This window comes from Cotesia glomerata, linkage group LG7 (assembly GCF_020080835.1).
Source record: "Cotesia glomerata isolate CgM1 linkage group LG7, MPM_Cglom_v2.3, whole genome shotgun sequence".
Classification (NCBI taxonomy): domain Eukaryota; kingdom Metazoa; phylum Arthropoda; class Insecta; order Hymenoptera; family Braconidae; genus Cotesia; species Cotesia glomerata.
Window position 1 is genome coordinate 20,527,713 of NC_058164.1, and position 16,560 is coordinate 20,544,272.

Sequence of the window (16,560 nt, forward strand, 5' to 3'; positions counted from 1 at the left end):
CTTTGGCTATACCGACAACCAGGTTGATTGCGTCCAGGGTTGATCGTCCTTTTCGAAATCCGTACTGATTGTCTGCTAATAGTGGATCGACAACTGCTTCTATCCTTTGGTGGATTATACGTTCGAGTATCTTACCGGCTGTATCCAACATGCAGAGTGGACGATAAGATGACGGTTCTTCCGGTGGCTTTCTTCCTTTAGGAAGTAGTACCAGCCGTTGTTGTTTCCACTTCCGAGGAAAAATCCCTTCCTTCAAGCAGATGTTGTAGACATCGAGGAATAACGCTGGCGCTGCTTTAATAGATGTTTTCAAGGCAATATTAGGGATTCCGTCCAATCCCGGCGCTTTATTATTCCCGACGCGGTTACAAGCTTCCATCAGTTCTTCTTTCGTCACAGGTGGGATATCATTCAGTTCGTCTTGTGTCAACAGGTAGTTGAAAACGCGCTGTCGTGGAAACAGTGCAGTCACGATCTTCTGTAGGAGTTGAGGACACGTAGGAGACGGCATTGGCTGGTATTTCAAGTTTGCCATGACCACCTTGTAAGGTCTGCCCCACAAGTCTTTGTCCACCTCGTTGATTAGCTCTTTCCAGCAGTTCTTCTTGCTATCCTTGATGGCTTTGTTTAAGTCTCGACGAGCTTTCTTGTATTCTGCGACTAGTTCCGCTGAGTCATGCCGCCGATAACCACGCTGAGATATTCTTCTTTTCTTGAAACACTCTTTCCGTAGGAAGCTGATGTGGTCGTTCCACCAGTGCACCGAAGGTCTTTGGTTCATGCCCCGTTTACGGGGCATGCAGGTGTCAAGCCTGGGACACTCTCTTTATCAACTCCTTGGTCATTTCTTCTGCAGATCCAGTAGTAAGCGGTTCACTATTTAGGGCAGCTGCTAGTGCACTTGGGTCAAAGGATTTCAGCTTCCACCCAACGATGTCAAGTTTCTTAGCCGGTCTTCTAGGATTCGGGTCCTTTGATACTTCCCAGAGAATCGCGTTGTGATCGCTGGCCGTGTAGGTCTCCATCACTTTCCAGTCGTAGTTTCCTCTGATGAGGCTGCTGCTGACAAAAGTAAGATCCACAATAGAACTTGCGTCGCTTTTAGTGTACGTCGGCGCATCGCCACTGTTCAACAACACTACGTCTAACGTAGAAAAAGCTTCTAGTAGTTCTTTACCCCGAGCGTTGGTGTGTTTGCTGCCCCAATCCACTGCCCAGGCGTTGAAGTCCCCAGCTATTGCCACTGGGTAGTACTGCTTCGCGTCCTCCGTCAGTCGATCCAGAAAATCCATGAATTCAACAATAGTGAGGCTAGGTGGTGCGTAGCAGCTGTAAAGACGGATGCCATCTACCGATGCTGCTACAAAGCCGGCGCTGCCATTGTTAACGATACTCTGGAAGGGGAGCTTGCCGCAGGACCATATGACAGCTTTTGTGGTGCAGTCGGTTTCCCATGGTTGGGTACTCAGGTGCCTGTATGGCTCTGCTATTAGTACTAAGTCTAGCTCATGATCGCGCACAGTCTGCATGAGCAGGTCTTGCGCAGCCTCACAATGGTTGAGGTTGAGCTGTAGTATCTTCATGTTCTTTTGGTTTGTCATCCTCTGAAGCGCCTCTTGGAATACCGGGCATTTGTTATTGCCGGCACAGTGGGCGGAGTCGCTTTGCACTTAGATTTTCAGCGCATAGTGCACATTTGCCTGGGGTTTTACAGTCCGCGATTTTGTGCCCTTCTTGTCCGCACCTGATGCAAAGCTTGGATCGGTCTACGCTACTTTTGCACTGAGATCCATGATGCCCGAAGTGCCAGCACTTGAAACATTGGGTTGGTCTTCTCGTGGCTCTAATTCGGCAGTTGACCCAGCCGATCCGGATTTTACCGCTTCCTTCCAATATCTTCCGCGCTGCAGCTGCTGGTAGAGTCACTACGGCAGTCTGAGTACCTCTGTAGGCCTTACGGATCTTAATTGCCTCTAGCGATACCTCGCAAAGATTCTCCGGTTGCCATATGCAAGGCGGCTTGAATGTCCTCCCTGGTTGTAGTATCATCAAGGTCCCGGATTTCGACGTCTTCCTGTGGACCTTTGCAGATCACTTTGGCCTCTTCTTGTAGGATGCCCTCGATGGTTTTCTGTAGGGCTTGGCCTTTATCGGAGCTCTTCCTAGAGAGCGTAATCAGCATGTTTCCGGCCCTAGTTTTGTGGATCTTATCCACCGTAGTACGGACCTGCTCTTCAGGGACATCCTTCTTTATTTTACGCAAAATCTCAGCGTACTTCGCCGGCTCAACTGGGCGGATGATCAGTGCGTCTGGCCTGATCCACTTGCGCGGTTTCTTCCGTTTAGGTTCAGGACGGGGCTCCTTGGGCAGTTGATTTGGGAGCTGCTCTGAACTTTGCCTTCGTTGCTCTCTCTTGGACTGGACTTTCTGCCAAGCAGACGCTTTTGTCCGTTCGTCACTTTGCATTATTGCTCTTTGCGGAGGGCTTTTCTCAGGTCCTTCCTCTTGGTGGCTTGGCTGCACGTTGGGTCTGGAGAGGTCCGATCTTTCCTCTTTCCAGTCTTCGTGGCAGTTTCTCGTTCGTCTTCAATGACCGACTCACCGTCACCTTCGGCTCCGGTATCCATTGTCTCGTCAGTTACAACAACAACTTGTTTGGTTTGCCCCAGTGTAGCACGAGGACTGCGTCGCGATGCTAATCGCCATTCTTCATCCAGTTTTTTGTACCTTCGAAGGGCGTTAGTTACACTAGTCGCCTTGGTCTTGATCTCCTTGTGGATATTGACTTTTGACTGGACGAGATTATTTAACTCATTTGTCAACTCTTCCAGGCGTTCCAGCGCTTGCGTTCTCTTCATTTCAGCGCTTGCTTCAATCGCTGCTTGTTGGGCATGCGGCCCGTTTTCACTAATGTTAGTTTCCATTAAATTACTCATTCTTTTGTGATTTACCAGCGCATCGTACGGAGCGGAGCGGGTTGTCATAACTAGGAACGGGTGTACCCTCGGAGATAGTACTCCTACCCCAGTTCCCTGAGGCCTAGCCGACACTTGGCCAGTCCCGGAATACACGGACGGACTAGACTCGCTCGGAGCGGTGAAGATTCCGATCTCTAACACTCACTGCGTACTTCCTGATCAAGGCCCGAAGTGGCTGGCTCCTGATCCACTGCTGCAACTTACACCTCGGCAGAGCAAGCTCACATCAGCCGTGGCCTGCATCGTCGGAAACTACGACACGAGGTTCCGGTCACTCCCAGTGGGTCACAGCAGAGAACGATCGTCTTGTTAGGTCAGTTAGTGTGACCAACCCATTAAAGGGGAGGTTTGTCCACGGGAGCGTATTTTGTTTGGTTATTTTGCTTGGCTCCTACCCGCTGTACCTCATCAACTAAGAGATTAAGTGTCATCCAAGGACAGCGAGCGTTCTCCCATCCGCTCGGGGAGACGCGCCCGGTAGCAGTATCTCTTCTGCCCCGAGTGTGTGTGTGTGTGTGTGTGTGTGTGTGTGTGTGTGTGTGTGTGTGTGTGTGTGTGAAAGTATGTGAACCGCTTATAACTTTTGAACGGCTGATTCGATTTTATCGTGATTGATGCCATTTGAAAGGGCTCGGCCAAACTTAGATTTTGAGTATAATTTGAACCGATTCGGATCAGTAGATTTTGAGAAATCTTGAAAAAATTAAGAAAAAAAATTTTTTCAAATGTGGTTTTTTTTGGATAACTTTTAAACGGCTTCACCGATCGATTCCAAAAACTAATCAGCTCTAGACAATAAAAAACCACGTCGATCGCCACCAAGCTGGTCAAAATCGGTTGATTCGTTCGAGAGATATCGTGAACGAAAGAAAACCGAAAAAAGTGTTTTTTTGGGATTACTCCGAAATTTTTGGTTCGATCAATTAAAACCTGAAAATAACATATGAGGATGATAAAACTGCTTCGAATGCCGCCAACCGCGTGAAAATTGGTTGATATCAATGGATATCCATTCAAAAGTTATTGCGGTTTGAAAATTCCAAATCCAATGTTCTATTAAACTTCTATCAGACTTTTGAGCTGGGAGAGCTCAAATGCATAGAAATATTATCTTTTTGAACTCAGCGAGCTCAAAATATCACATAAATTATATTTTAAGCTCAAAAATCTCAAAAATATCATAAGTAAAATTTTAAGCGCCCAGGTATGGAATTAGCGGGAAGTTGCAGGGATGGCCTTTAGGGTGAACCGTTTTTCTAATTTTTTTTTTCTGTTCAAATAAAATTTCTATGCATTTTTTTTTTTTTATCAAATTTAGCTATTGAATTTTATCCATACTTACGTAGTTTTTTTCGAACCTAATAGATTTATATTGAAAAAATAATAATGCTTTTCGGGTATAATTTAGATTTTTCAGAATTGTTCATCTATTTAAAACTTCTTATTCAACTCTAAAAAAAATTTATTGCCTCCATTTTTGCCACCTATGATTAATACTTCTGATGATATATAATCGAAAGAGTGTAAAGTTTTCCCAAACTCATAAATTATAAATAAAGATAATTGTTGTTTAATTATTTTATGTTTAAAATGATAAGCAATGAAAAACTTTAATGACTATTAACATAATAATTACTGCCAAAAATAACTTATTAGACACTTGTATAATCGTATTCTTATACACTGATAAAAATATCTTGATACTAGAGAAATATTTTTGATAGTGAATTTAATTACTAGAACATAATATTTTAAAGCATCGTGAATTTAATTACGAGAACATAATATTTTAAAGCAAGAGTCGAATTTTAAGAAAAATATTTTTCTTTAATAGCTTTGTATAATTAGCTTTGTATAATTTTAGCTTTGTATAATTTTATAAATGTATAAATGGATGGTTCGATTTTTATGTCGAATTTTAATAAAAACAAGGTTTGTCATCTTTGTTGTGATTAGAAATATTCTATCATTTTGTAAAAAAATGTTCTCTATTATAAATGCTTGTTTTTATTGGTAATATTTTTTTAATGTTATCTGCCGAATATTAAAGTTTTTTATAGCTCTGACATCGATAAAAAGCGATCGCGCTTAAAAAAATCTCAGTGATTTATGAACATTTCGTTTATCACGAGACTATCTCAATAACTTTTCAAGTTAAAAAGTAGAATTTTTATTGAACGTTTTGAGCTTTTTGAAAACAAAAATCTGGTTATTATTTGCCAATGCACTGATTTGTAAATTTTCATTTGCGATATCTTCCGAAAAAAATTTAAAAAATTATAAAAAGCTATATTTTTTATGACGCACAACTCGATAACTTCTTAATCAGCAGATTTTTCAACGCTTTTTGAGTTTTAAATCAACAGAAAATTCCTAGGATGGCCTGCTAGGTCAAATTTTTTCAATTTTTTTGAAACGTTATCTATAAAAGTTTATCGATCACATCGACTGTAAATAGAAGCTTGAAAATTTACTTTACATAATAAATTTTATTTTTCTGATGATAATTCTTGACATGTTATGTCCCCTTCAAAAAGTTCTCAACATACCTTGAAAAGCAAACAGACTATTACATAACACTCCATCAACCCTACAGTAAATGACAGCGGCCTGTATATTTAATAATGTATACACAAAATATACCATTTTTTTCGCCCCAATCATTTTATTCTCGATTGACAGTACTCTCGCCCACGCGTTAAAAGCTGCTAAAAAAGTCACAAAATGACTCAATGTTGTTGCTCAAATTCTTCTTTCATTTCACTCCGTTTACTAATTGTCTTGTTTAAAGTATTCGGATTAGCACCGTTTGCAACTAAGATCGTTATCGATAATGAGAATAATCAAGAAAAAAATACTTTTAAAATAGAGTTTTCGTCTTCTGTACTTGGATCCATTTACAGCTTGTTAATCGTTCTGATAATTTTGAGTGAAATAATTTATAACTACATATTATGGCCGATAAATGCCTACATACTTCTTCACATCTACAATTTATTCAAAAAAATCGGTCTGATAACAATTATTTTAAGTTTTTTATTCAGACAAAAATCTTTGGTAAAAATAATAGAAACACTATACACGATAAATAATGCGTTCAATCAAAGTGACATTTTAAGACCTTTATCACGCCGAGAAAAATTCTACAGAATAGTAACGGTGACTGTTTACTTAACAAATTCATTGATTCTTATGACAAGTTACATCTTGAGTGAAATATTCTATTTTCAAAAAAATTCATTTATTGCTAACATAAATATTGTTGTGGAATACGCTATCATATTTACTATCGGCTGGTTTATTACCCAGTATTCGCTGCTATTAATTTTTGTTTATCACAAATTGTGTATGTTCAATGAATTTTTTGAGCTCTGTTTCACTGGAGAAAATTATTCGATAGACAGCCAAAATTGTTTTATATGTGAAAACACCCTACTCAAATTTACCTCACTACGAAAATTATATCAGAGTACTTACAACGCATTGAGTGATATTGCACAACTTTATTCACTGCCTATTTTAGTAGCTTTTGTAATTATTATCCCAAAATTAATTAGCGTTGTCAGTAATACGATTGATTACAATGAAAGTCGGGATGAGTCAATACTTTTAAAAGTATTTAATAACTTGATAATGATATTTTTATACTTTCCTGTAATTAATTTGACTGTCTTTGCAACGAAAATAAACGAAGAAGTTTGTATACTTTTTATGTAAAATTTAAACTTGACAGCAATTTTATGAATAATTTATATTCGTTGTTCTTACAGATCAAGCGTATCACAATTATTTTATACAAAGGAATCACCGATGGATCAGGAGAATTAAATTCCGAAGTGAGTAAATTTCCAATAATTATTATATTTCGATAATCACACGTTTTTTTTTATAGCTTGAACAATTTTCGGTGGAAATGCTGCATTGGAAAATTGATTTTTCAGCCTATGGTTTTTTTCAATTGGACAACTATCTAATAACCAGGGTAAAGATATTTTCATTTTTTTTTTTTTTAATTTATTCAAAATGATTTTTTCATTTCAATCTTTTTTATTTGTAGATCATTTGTGTGAGCTTGCTCTATATGATTATTATTGAGAAGTAACGGAGTCAATTTTTTGAAAATATCCACTTGAAATATTACTATGGATGTCACCTAGTCTACTTTCATCATACTTATTATCTTACTCAACTATTTACTAGAAAAATTAAAAATTTGACATAATTGGGAAGTTATTGGTTTTCAATTTCTTCTTCATATTATCAGTTCTAAGAATCAAATAACTCACATTGTTCGAAAAAAGAAACGTACTCGTACAAAAAAAAAATTTGTTATAATTAATCTAATCTTTTTATTCATATTTTGAAAGAAAAATTATTTAATAGTTAATTAATTCTAAAAATGTTTTAATTTTCTTTTAAGAAAATGTAAAAAAAAAAAATTAGTAAAATGGTTCACCCTAAAGGCCATCCCTGAAACTTCCGGCTAAATTCATACCTGGGCGCTTATTAAAATTGTACTTATAACGTTTTTGAGATTTTTGAGCTCAAAATAAAATTTATGTGATATTTTTAGCTCGCTGAGCTCAAAGAGATAGTATTTCTATGCATTTAAGCTCTTCGAGCTTGAAAGTCTGATAGAAGTTTTATAGAACACTACTTTTGGAATTTTCAAACCGCAATGACTTTTGAATGGATCAACCGATTTTCACGCGGTTGGCGGCATTCGATACACACACACACACACACACACACACACACACACACACACACACACACACACGCGCGCGCGCAGACATAGTGACAACCTCGCGGGAGTAGTCAGGGAAGCTTTCATATGACCTTCAAACGTCGAGATCTGATGAAAACTCGATTTTTGCAAAACGGGGTGAAAACAATAACTTCCCGATTTTTGAAAATCTTCGATTTTCTTAGCGGGAAGTTAAAAATAGATTACGTTTATCATCTGATTGATAATATTTACAATTGTCATTGTTGTAAAGAAAATTTATTGTATACATTGTTATAAAATTGAAATGAAGGTTTAATGAATTCATCATAAAGCTATATTTATTTTAGAATATGAATTTGAGAATGATATTTATAATAAAATTTAATTTTTTTACGGGGGTAAAGAAAGTGGGTTAATTTATTAGAAAATTGAAGTTTTTGTTAGATTAGAAATTACACTTTTTGTAAAGATTCTTTTATTTTTTTAAATGAATAAGAAAATAAGTATTTTAGATTGAAAATATTTCTCTCGAATCAAGATAGTTGTCTATCAGAGTAACTAATTACTAATAAAAAATTATTAGAAATTCAAAAAATTAACATTGCAATAAGACTAAAAAGTTTTTTTAGTATTTAAGATTTATAGAAATATGACTTTATATAATAAACGAAACCCATATTTTTGTTATATATTTTTATCCATAATTTGTATGTGTATCTCGAAAAAATTTTTTTACATCTACGTACATCTAAACTTATACATGTGCATTACGGATTATATCTCCTTAGATCTCCGTATATCTAAAAACATGCCAAAATTTAGATATGTGTAAATCTATTCCATTTTCCCAGGTAGAATAATAAAAAACCAATATTATTTGGATTTATTTAGACTTGAATGTTTTTTTGAGATTAATATGAAGAAAAATTTTTTTTCGAGAAAATAATCAGATTTATAAAGTGAATAAAAAATATTCTTTCAATAATTGATTTTTTATTTAAATAATAACAAATCATACATTATTAAATTCCACAATGATTTAAACTACATGAGCGTTTATCAATAATTCCCAATTCTAATATATTATAATATATAGAAGTATATATACTTAAAATTTAAATCAAGCATAAAATAAGTATAGTTTCGAAAATTTTTGAGTACAACAATATAAACCCAAGATTTTCTCAAATCCTCAAATTATTGATATGAATGAACTCAAAAGAAATCCTTCATTTTCTTTTTCATGAGCTTGTTGTACAGTAAAGCAGTAGACTATTATTCCTGTAAAAATCTGATGAAAAGTTCTATTAAATTGTTGAAATCTTCGCATACACAAATATCCCATCTCTAATATATCAAAAAACAAAAGCCTACAGAAATTGAGACGAAAGTAAATTTCTTAGTATTACCAATTACTCATGTTTTTTTTTTTTAATTTTGTTAATTTATAAAAATATTTTACAAAAATTCAGTGTTGTTTCATACAAAAAACAAATCTGAAAAACGGTCTCCGAACTCGAAAATCGAGTAGTTATATTAGTAGAGAATTTTTTCGAAAATTTAGAATTACAATATCTCCCGTACAAATTAACCGCTTTTAATCCATTTTGTGACATTAAACGCCGTTTTTTAGTACAAGAAGATTAGTCATTGCCTGCAAAATAATCTAAGAAATTCTGAAGTTGTGCAAAAAAAACACTTTTTTCGAAATTTTTCGAGGATGTCACTTGAACGAATCAACCGATTTTAATGCCGCTTGCGGCAATCGAAGTTGTTTTTTGAGGTTTAACCTGATTAGATTCTAGAATCGATCGATACACTAGTTTAAAAGTTAAGTTCAAAAATTTCTCAAAATCTACTAATTCAAATTCAAATGGAATTTAGTAGCAATAGAACTCTTTTAGCACACATAGCGATATTCTCGTAGAAATAGTCAAAACTGCTTCTTAGGAACTCAATACGCAGAGATCTGATACGAACTCAATTTACAAAAATCAAAGATCAAAGTGAAACCAATAACGTCTCAATTTTTGAAAATCATTAATTTTTATAGCGAAAAGTTAAAAATGATGAAAGTATGATTATTGAATTCCATTTAAACTTAAAATTTAATGTTTTTTCAGCATTAGAGATGTAATCTATCCATACATTTACAATTAATAACAATAATTACCAAACTCAATAGACTATTGTCTATTTTGAAGAATCCACAAGCCGTGATATTGTAATTGGCATGTAGTAATTCAATATAAAACTTTTCTAACTGAAAAAATTAATTTTAATAACAATTGCAGAGCCAAAAACAAAAAAATTATTTGTATAAATTTATTAATTACCTCATCTTTAAATAAACCGTCACTTGAACGAACAGTTATGATTTTGCTAACATTATCCTTCGTACGTTTCATCTAAAAAAATTAAAGAATATTAAATTCTAAACAATTAATAGAATACTCAAAACAAAATTTTTGCAAAAACCTACTAACTTCGGTGATAATTTTAGTGACAAAGAAACAGAGGACAGAAATCGGTGCAAGCGAAAAAACAATCAGCAAACCGATGCCAAAATCAACATGGAGTCCCATGTTAAATAATTCTTCGGAAGTAAATTTCGTTCTAATCAACGATTCCACTGATAGAAGTAATATAGGAAAATTTGATAAGACAGCGAAGAGTATTGGAACTGAGTAAAATTTAGTGGTGTCACATAGACAATTGTAAAGCAATCTATGAGCTTGCCGTAGAAAAATCAATTTCTGATTCGTTATGTTGTTACGAATGCTGTTTGTCCATAAGCCGAGATAATTAAATCCATTGTTGTTGTTCGCGAGGACCAAAAGCGATGAGTTCAAAGTTTTGAATCTTTGGTACAGGAAAATCATCACAGATGCGTACTGAATGACACAAACTTCAGTTATGAACAATGAGCTTAGTGTAACATATGTTTCTATAGTTTGGTTCGCGCTCCACAAAGCGTGAAAAACAATTATTGCGATAAAATTAATAGTAAAAAATATTGTTATTGCAATACAGTATTTTTTGACAGACGTTATTTTAAATGAATAGTCCCAGGATTTACAAGCCAGCTCGCTTTCCAAGTATGTTAAGTTGGTAATTATTTTGGCTGACAATTTTTGCTTTAAGCAGTAACTTGTGATAATCATCATCAGACTGAAATTATTGACTATGTGATACAAATGTTGATAGGCATTTTCGAAGTGCTGATGTACAAAATCGTAGATTATTTTAAAAAGCAAACAAACTGATAGTATAAAATCATAGGCTGACTCTTCGAATGAATAAGTGTAATTGATATCGAATTGTTGCTCTTTTTTATTCTGTGCCGAAGGTATCAAATGCACGTTGAAAGGCGCAAGTCCCAATATTTTGAAAAACTTTAACAAAATTCGGTACAACTGTATCTCAGATATGAATGTATTGTACGTAAATTTCATTTTTTACTTTTTGTTTTTAATATTAGTTATGTAAGAATTTAAGAAAGACTGAAATCGTTTTACTTTTGGTAAAAAAGTGGATAATGAAAGTGTAAATACTGGGCTTAGAGTAAATAAAGCTTCTGCTTATTTACACATTCAAAGTAAATATAATTAATTTTTGGGGGTACTGAGAATTATTGTAGAGTAAATGATTGAGAGGGTAAGGAAGGACTTGAAAGGTGTTTAATGTATTTTTTATGAGTAAATATGAGGAAAATTGGAACATAATTTGTCAACGGAATTGATTGATCGGAACAGTAAAAAAAATTAGGAAAACGGTTGACCCTAAAGGCCATCTCTGCAACTTCCCGCTACCTCCATACCTAAGTGATCAACAATTCACTTATTTTTTAAGCTCTTCAAGCTCAAAAATATAATTTATATGTAATTTTGAGCTCTCCGAGCTCAAATAAACCGCTGTTCTGTGCTTTTGAGCTCTTCGAGCTTAAAAGGCTAATGAAGTTTTATAGAACACTATTTTTTGAATTTTCAAACCGCAACTTTTGAATGAATTAACCGATTTTCTCGCAGTTTACGGCATTAAACGCAGTTTTTTGAGTTCTTTGGAAAATCTTAAAGCGTAAACTGGTCAGGCTAAAAATTTCATAGAAATTCTGAAAAAAACATTTTTTTTTCAATTTTTTTCGACAACGATAACTCATGAAAAAATTAACCGATTTTGACCGGGCTGGTGGCAATCGACGTGGTTTTTTGAGGTTAAGAGCTGATTAGTTTTTGGAATTCATCAGTTCAGCCGTTTAAAAGATATTTCAAAAAAACGAATTTTTGGAAATTTTATTTTTGAGATTTCTCAAAATTGATCGACTCAAATTCTGTGAATTAGTATCAGAATTCTAGGGGCAAAGGAACTCTTCAAAACGCCGCTTATTTCGATCGAATCGGATGATCCGTTCAAAAGTTATGAGAGATTTACACACACACACACACACACACACACACACACACACACACACACACACACACACACACACACACGGTGACATCACCGCGGAAATAGTCAGGAAAGCTTCCTAGGATCTCAAAACGTCGAGATCTGATGAAAACTCGATTTTCGAAAAACGAGGTGAAAACAATAACTTCCCGATTTTTGAAAATTTTCAATTTTCTTAGCGGGACGTTAAAAATTTATTACTGAAGAATTTTTAAATTTATATTTTCATATTTTGAAAAATGCGAAGAGTTTAATAAAATGAATTCTTCGTTTTTTTTTTTGCAAAATTATGGAATCATAAATTGAGAAAAATCAAATTTTCAAACAATAACATAAGTAATTTACGAAGCCTTAAACTAATTGATCAATCAAAACGTCGAGTTTCCGAAAATAAAGCCCTTAAAAAATAATTTCTAACATGTAAAGATTTTTTCTTTACATATTTAATTAATTATAAAAATTGAAAATAATTTCCTTTCATTTTTAACGATAGTAAAATTTGTTTGGGTGCTAACATTTTAAGTCTCTCGTTCGGCTCGTTGTAAGAGGCCCGGGGAAATTCCCGCAATTAGTTTGGGGCCCAGATACTTTAAAGGAATTAGAATCCAAATAGATAGATAAATAGGAATTTTGTTATACGTAAGCAAACTCACTTATACTTAAAATAAAAAGTACCTAAGTAATGACAAAGAGCATTAGCGACAAGGATTTATCTCGAACAAAAAGATTTTAGGGTAACAATGTCCAAGTAAATTTTTAGTAATGCTCACTTTAATAATTCCAAACGATATAAAAAAAATTAAATACTAAATAATAAATGAAACTTGCGATTATTAAACAATTAGATAAAATTTTGTATAAACTAAATTTGTGTTCAACAATATACTCTATATATTAAATAATTTAAATCATAATTTTATTATCTCAACGATTCCTGGAACAAAAAATTAGAAAACTTAAAAATCAAAGACAATTCAATTTGGAAAACCGCCAAAGCTTTTACCAAAAGAAACGACTCAAACATACCAACTCTGCACGGACCTAACGGACTCGTTTTCTCCGATTCTGATAAAGCAAATGTATTAGCGCAAACCTTCGAAAAAGTCCATCACTTGACAAAACTCTACGGAGACGAAGAATTTGAAAAGATAGTTCAAGACACTTACAACACGATCAAAAATCAACCAATTGACGAAAACTCAATTCAGCTAACATCACCATCAGAAATTTCACCAGCAATCAAAAAAACTAAATCCACAAAAGCACAGGGTCCAGACGAAATACAAAATATTTTACTAAAAAATCTACCAAAAAAAGCTTTAGTCCAGTTGACGCACATCTTCAATCAATGCTTTAAAATATCTTACTTTCCAGTAAGCTGGAAAGAAGCTCAAGTACTTGCATTTCCTAAACCGGGAAAGGACAAATTGTTCCCTCAAAATTATAGACCTATTAGCCTATTACCCACATTAAGCAAAATATTTGAAATGATAATATTGAACAGAATCAAAAATTTCGAACAAAACAATAAAATTATCATAGAAGAACAATTTGGCTTTCAGGAAACAAAATGCACAGTACAACAATTAGCTCGTATAACTAACCATATCTCCAATAACTTTAACATCAAACATTCAACAGCCATGGTGCTCCTTGACATCGAAAAAGCTTTCGACACCGTCTGGTATCGAGGCTTAATATATAAACTTCACATGGTAGGAATATCTGACACATCGTAAATTCACTGTATTAGTAGGAGATAAAGTCAGTACCCATAGAAATATTTCCGCAGGAGTACCCCAAGGATCAATACTTGGACCACTGCTATTCTCCTTATTTATTAATGATCTGCCCAAAATACCTACTACTTCTCTATTTGCTGATGATACAGGGATTCTTGCATCATCACATAGAAAAAATATTGTAATGCGAGAGCTTCAAAAACATGTCAATTTATTACAATCCTATTATGATAAATGGAAAATTAAAATCAATGTTAAAAAAACTGAAATAATGATTCATAGTCATAAACGTGACCATGTCACAAATAACGTCACGATGAACAATCAAATTTTAAAGTTAACAAATAGTGCTAAATATCTAGGACTCACATTAGATACTAAATTAAATTTTAATCAACATATTAAAAACATTATTAATAAAGCAAATGCAGCAATATCAATTTTGTATCCTCTTATATGTAAAAATAGCGAAGTTTCTCTTAAAAACAAGATCATTATTTATAAAATGTGTATTAGACCAGTAATATTATATACGTGTCCTATCTGGAGTAATACCAGCAAAACAAACTATAATCGGATACAAATTGTACAAAACAAAAATGTCTACGAATGATATTAAATGCCGAACCAGGTATATCAAATGTTAAGTTACTCAAAAAACTAAAAATTCCAAAACTAGATCAATTAATTATCGAACGAGCAACCGACTTTTATAAAAATAAATTAAATCAACATGAAATTTTAAAGGATGTCTGTAAAAACACTAGTCCCAACCCTTGAGCTAAACACAAACTACCTCAACAGCTATTAATTAATAATCATAGAAATCTGTCTATAAGAAATGTAAATATTGTAAATAGATGTAAGATAAACATAGTTTAATAAGAAGTTTTATAAGAAGTAGAATTAAGTTAACCACAATATAACGAAACCTAAATAGGGTTTTTTACCCACTTTTCCCTAAGAAGTCACAAATATCAAATAAATACATATACATATCGTTAACATTAATTTATATGGAAATCTAAAATAAGTTAAAGCCCAACGATGGACCAGGAATTATTAATTAAAGATTTATAAGCTGATTATAATTGATAAATGTAATTGGAAAAATAGTAAGAATCAATAAAATATAATTATAAAAAAAAAAAATAGTAGGAATATCACAATATATTATCAAAATTATACTACACTATTTAAAAAACAGATCCTTTTCAGTTAAAATTAAGAATGCATTATCAGACAAACAAAAGATATCTGCTGGAGTACTCCAAGGCTCCATACTTGGCCCTAAACTTTTCTGCTACTATATTAATGACATATAATAGACAACGATACCAAGACCGCACTATTTGCTGATGATACAGCCGAATATAGAAGCTTCAGTAATAATAAATATGCACTAGATAAAGTACAATCTACTTTAAATAATTTCCTAGGGTTTTTCAATAAGTGGAAAATCAAGATCAATGAATCTAAAACTGAATTAATTATTTTTACTAAAAGTTTCAAAAAAATTAAAAAGAGAGAAAAACCTTGAATTGAAAATTAATAATGTTTGTATTAAACCTAGTAAAGTAGTTAAATATTTAGGAATGCTCCTTGATGAAAAATTAACTCATAACCAACACATTGATAAAGCTTGCTCAAAAGCATACCAGATTAAAAATCTATTATATTCTCTAATTAGATCCAAAAGTAAATGATAAATTAAAAATAACATCCTTCTTTACAAAGCTATGATAAAGCCTATATTGTTATATGCTAGTCCTATCTGGAGCAATGCAACAAAAAGCAGTATTACAAAGATACAAAGAGTCCAAAATAAGATTCTTCGATTTATCTATAATGGAGAACTAGGCTTATCAAATAGATAGGGGAGGGTGGGGCAGAGCGGCGCTCTTAAGCCGGTTTTTCCTTTTTGTAGCTTTTAACCATCAAATTCCTTTATTTTCCGTCTATTTCGAATGAATCAGTCAAAATTTTGCCAAAAATCGAAAAAAAAAATTTTTTTTTTACTGAAGCCATTACCACCAAATCTAGAGATTCTCCTCCCAGAAAACGTCGTCGAGGAAAAATCACGATTCTTACGAGTCTTGAGTATCGCCGAGAACTCAAAGAAAAAGAAAATCAAAATGAAGGAAAAAAAAATTAGAAAAACGGTGGACCCTGAAGGCCACCCGTGCAACTTCCCGCTAATTTCATACCTAGGTGCTTAAAATAGCACTAATGATGTTTTTGAGCTCTCCGAACTCAAAAATACAATTTATGTGTTGTTTTGAGCTCTCTGAGCTTAAAGGGATAGCTTTTCTATGCTTTTGAGCTCTTCGAGCTCAAAAGTCTGACAGAAGTTTGATAAAACACAATTTTTCAAATTTTCAAACTGCAATAACTTTTGAATAAATGAATCGATTTTTACGCGGTTGGCAGCATTCGACGCAATTTTTTAAGCCCCATGAAGAATCTGTAAGTTTAGTTTGATCGAACCAGGAATTTTGGAGTAATTCTGAAAAAACACTTTTTTCGGTTTTCTTTCGTCAACGATAACTCACGAACGAATGAACCGATTTCGACCGGACCAGCGGCGATCGATGTTGTTTTTTTTATGTTAAGAGCTGATTAGTTTTTGGAATCGATCGGTAGAGCTGTTTGGAAGTTATT

At 33.7% G+C, this 16,560-nt stretch overlaps 2 protein-coding genes across 2 annotated transcripts; one reads left to right on the top strand and one right to left on the bottom strand.

Annotated features, from left to right (window-relative positions):
- Positions 1-5,095: 5,095 nt before the first annotated feature.
- On the top strand, positions 5,096-7,324 carry LOC123269185 (putative gustatory receptor 28b). Its single transcript, XM_044734774.1, has 4 exons — positions 5,096-6,675; positions 6,750-6,815; positions 6,872-6,961; positions 7,037-7,324. The coding sequence occupies exons 1-4, from the start codon at positions 5,704-5,706 to the stop codon at positions 7,079-7,081; spliced, it is 1,173 nt and encodes a 390-aa protein (XP_044590709.1). The 5' UTR covers positions 5,096-5,703; the 3' UTR covers positions 7,082-7,324.
- A 1,515-nt stretch (positions 7,325-8,839) lies between these two features.
- LOC123269181 lies at positions 8,840-11,461 on the bottom strand. The gene is made up of 4 exons (XM_044734769.1): positions 10,195-11,461; positions 10,045-10,116; positions 9,882-9,971; positions 8,840-8,999 (listed from the first exon to the last, which is right to left on the bottom strand). Exons 1-4 carry the CDS (start codon positions 11,161-11,163, stop codon positions 8,901-8,903), a joined length of 1,230 nt encoding a protein of 409 aa, XP_044590704.1. The 5' UTR covers positions 11,164-11,461; the 3' UTR covers positions 8,840-8,900.
- Positions 11,462-16,560: the final 5,099 nt, after the last annotated feature.

Excerpts from the sequence above, each read along its gene's own strand:
- LOC123269181 (XM_044734769.1), bottom strand. The coding sequence starts at position 11,163 with ATGAAATTTACGTACAATACATTCATATCTGAGATACAGTTGTACCGA. Across the intron at positions 9,972-10,044 it reads ACGGTTTATTTAAAGATGAG|TTAGAAAAGTTTTATATTGA; the intron begins GTAATTAATAAA and ends TAATTTTTTCAG. Across the intron at positions 9,000-9,881 it reads ACAATAGTCTATTGAGTTTG|ATTTTTACAGGAATAATAGT; the intron begins GTAATTATTGTT and ends ACTTTTCATCAG.
- LOC123269185 (XM_044734774.1), top strand. The coding sequence starts at position 5,704 with ATGACTCAATGTTGTTGCTCAAATTCTTCTTTCATTTCACTCCGTTTA. Across the intron at positions 6,676-6,749 it reads CAACGAAAATAAACGAAGAA|ATCAAGCGTATCACAATTAT; the intron begins GTTTGTATACTT and ends TTGTTCTTACAG. Across the intron at positions 6,962-7,036 it reads ACAACTATCTAATAACCAGG|ATCATTTGTGTGAGCTTGCT; the intron begins GTAAAGATATTT and ends TTTTATTTGTAG.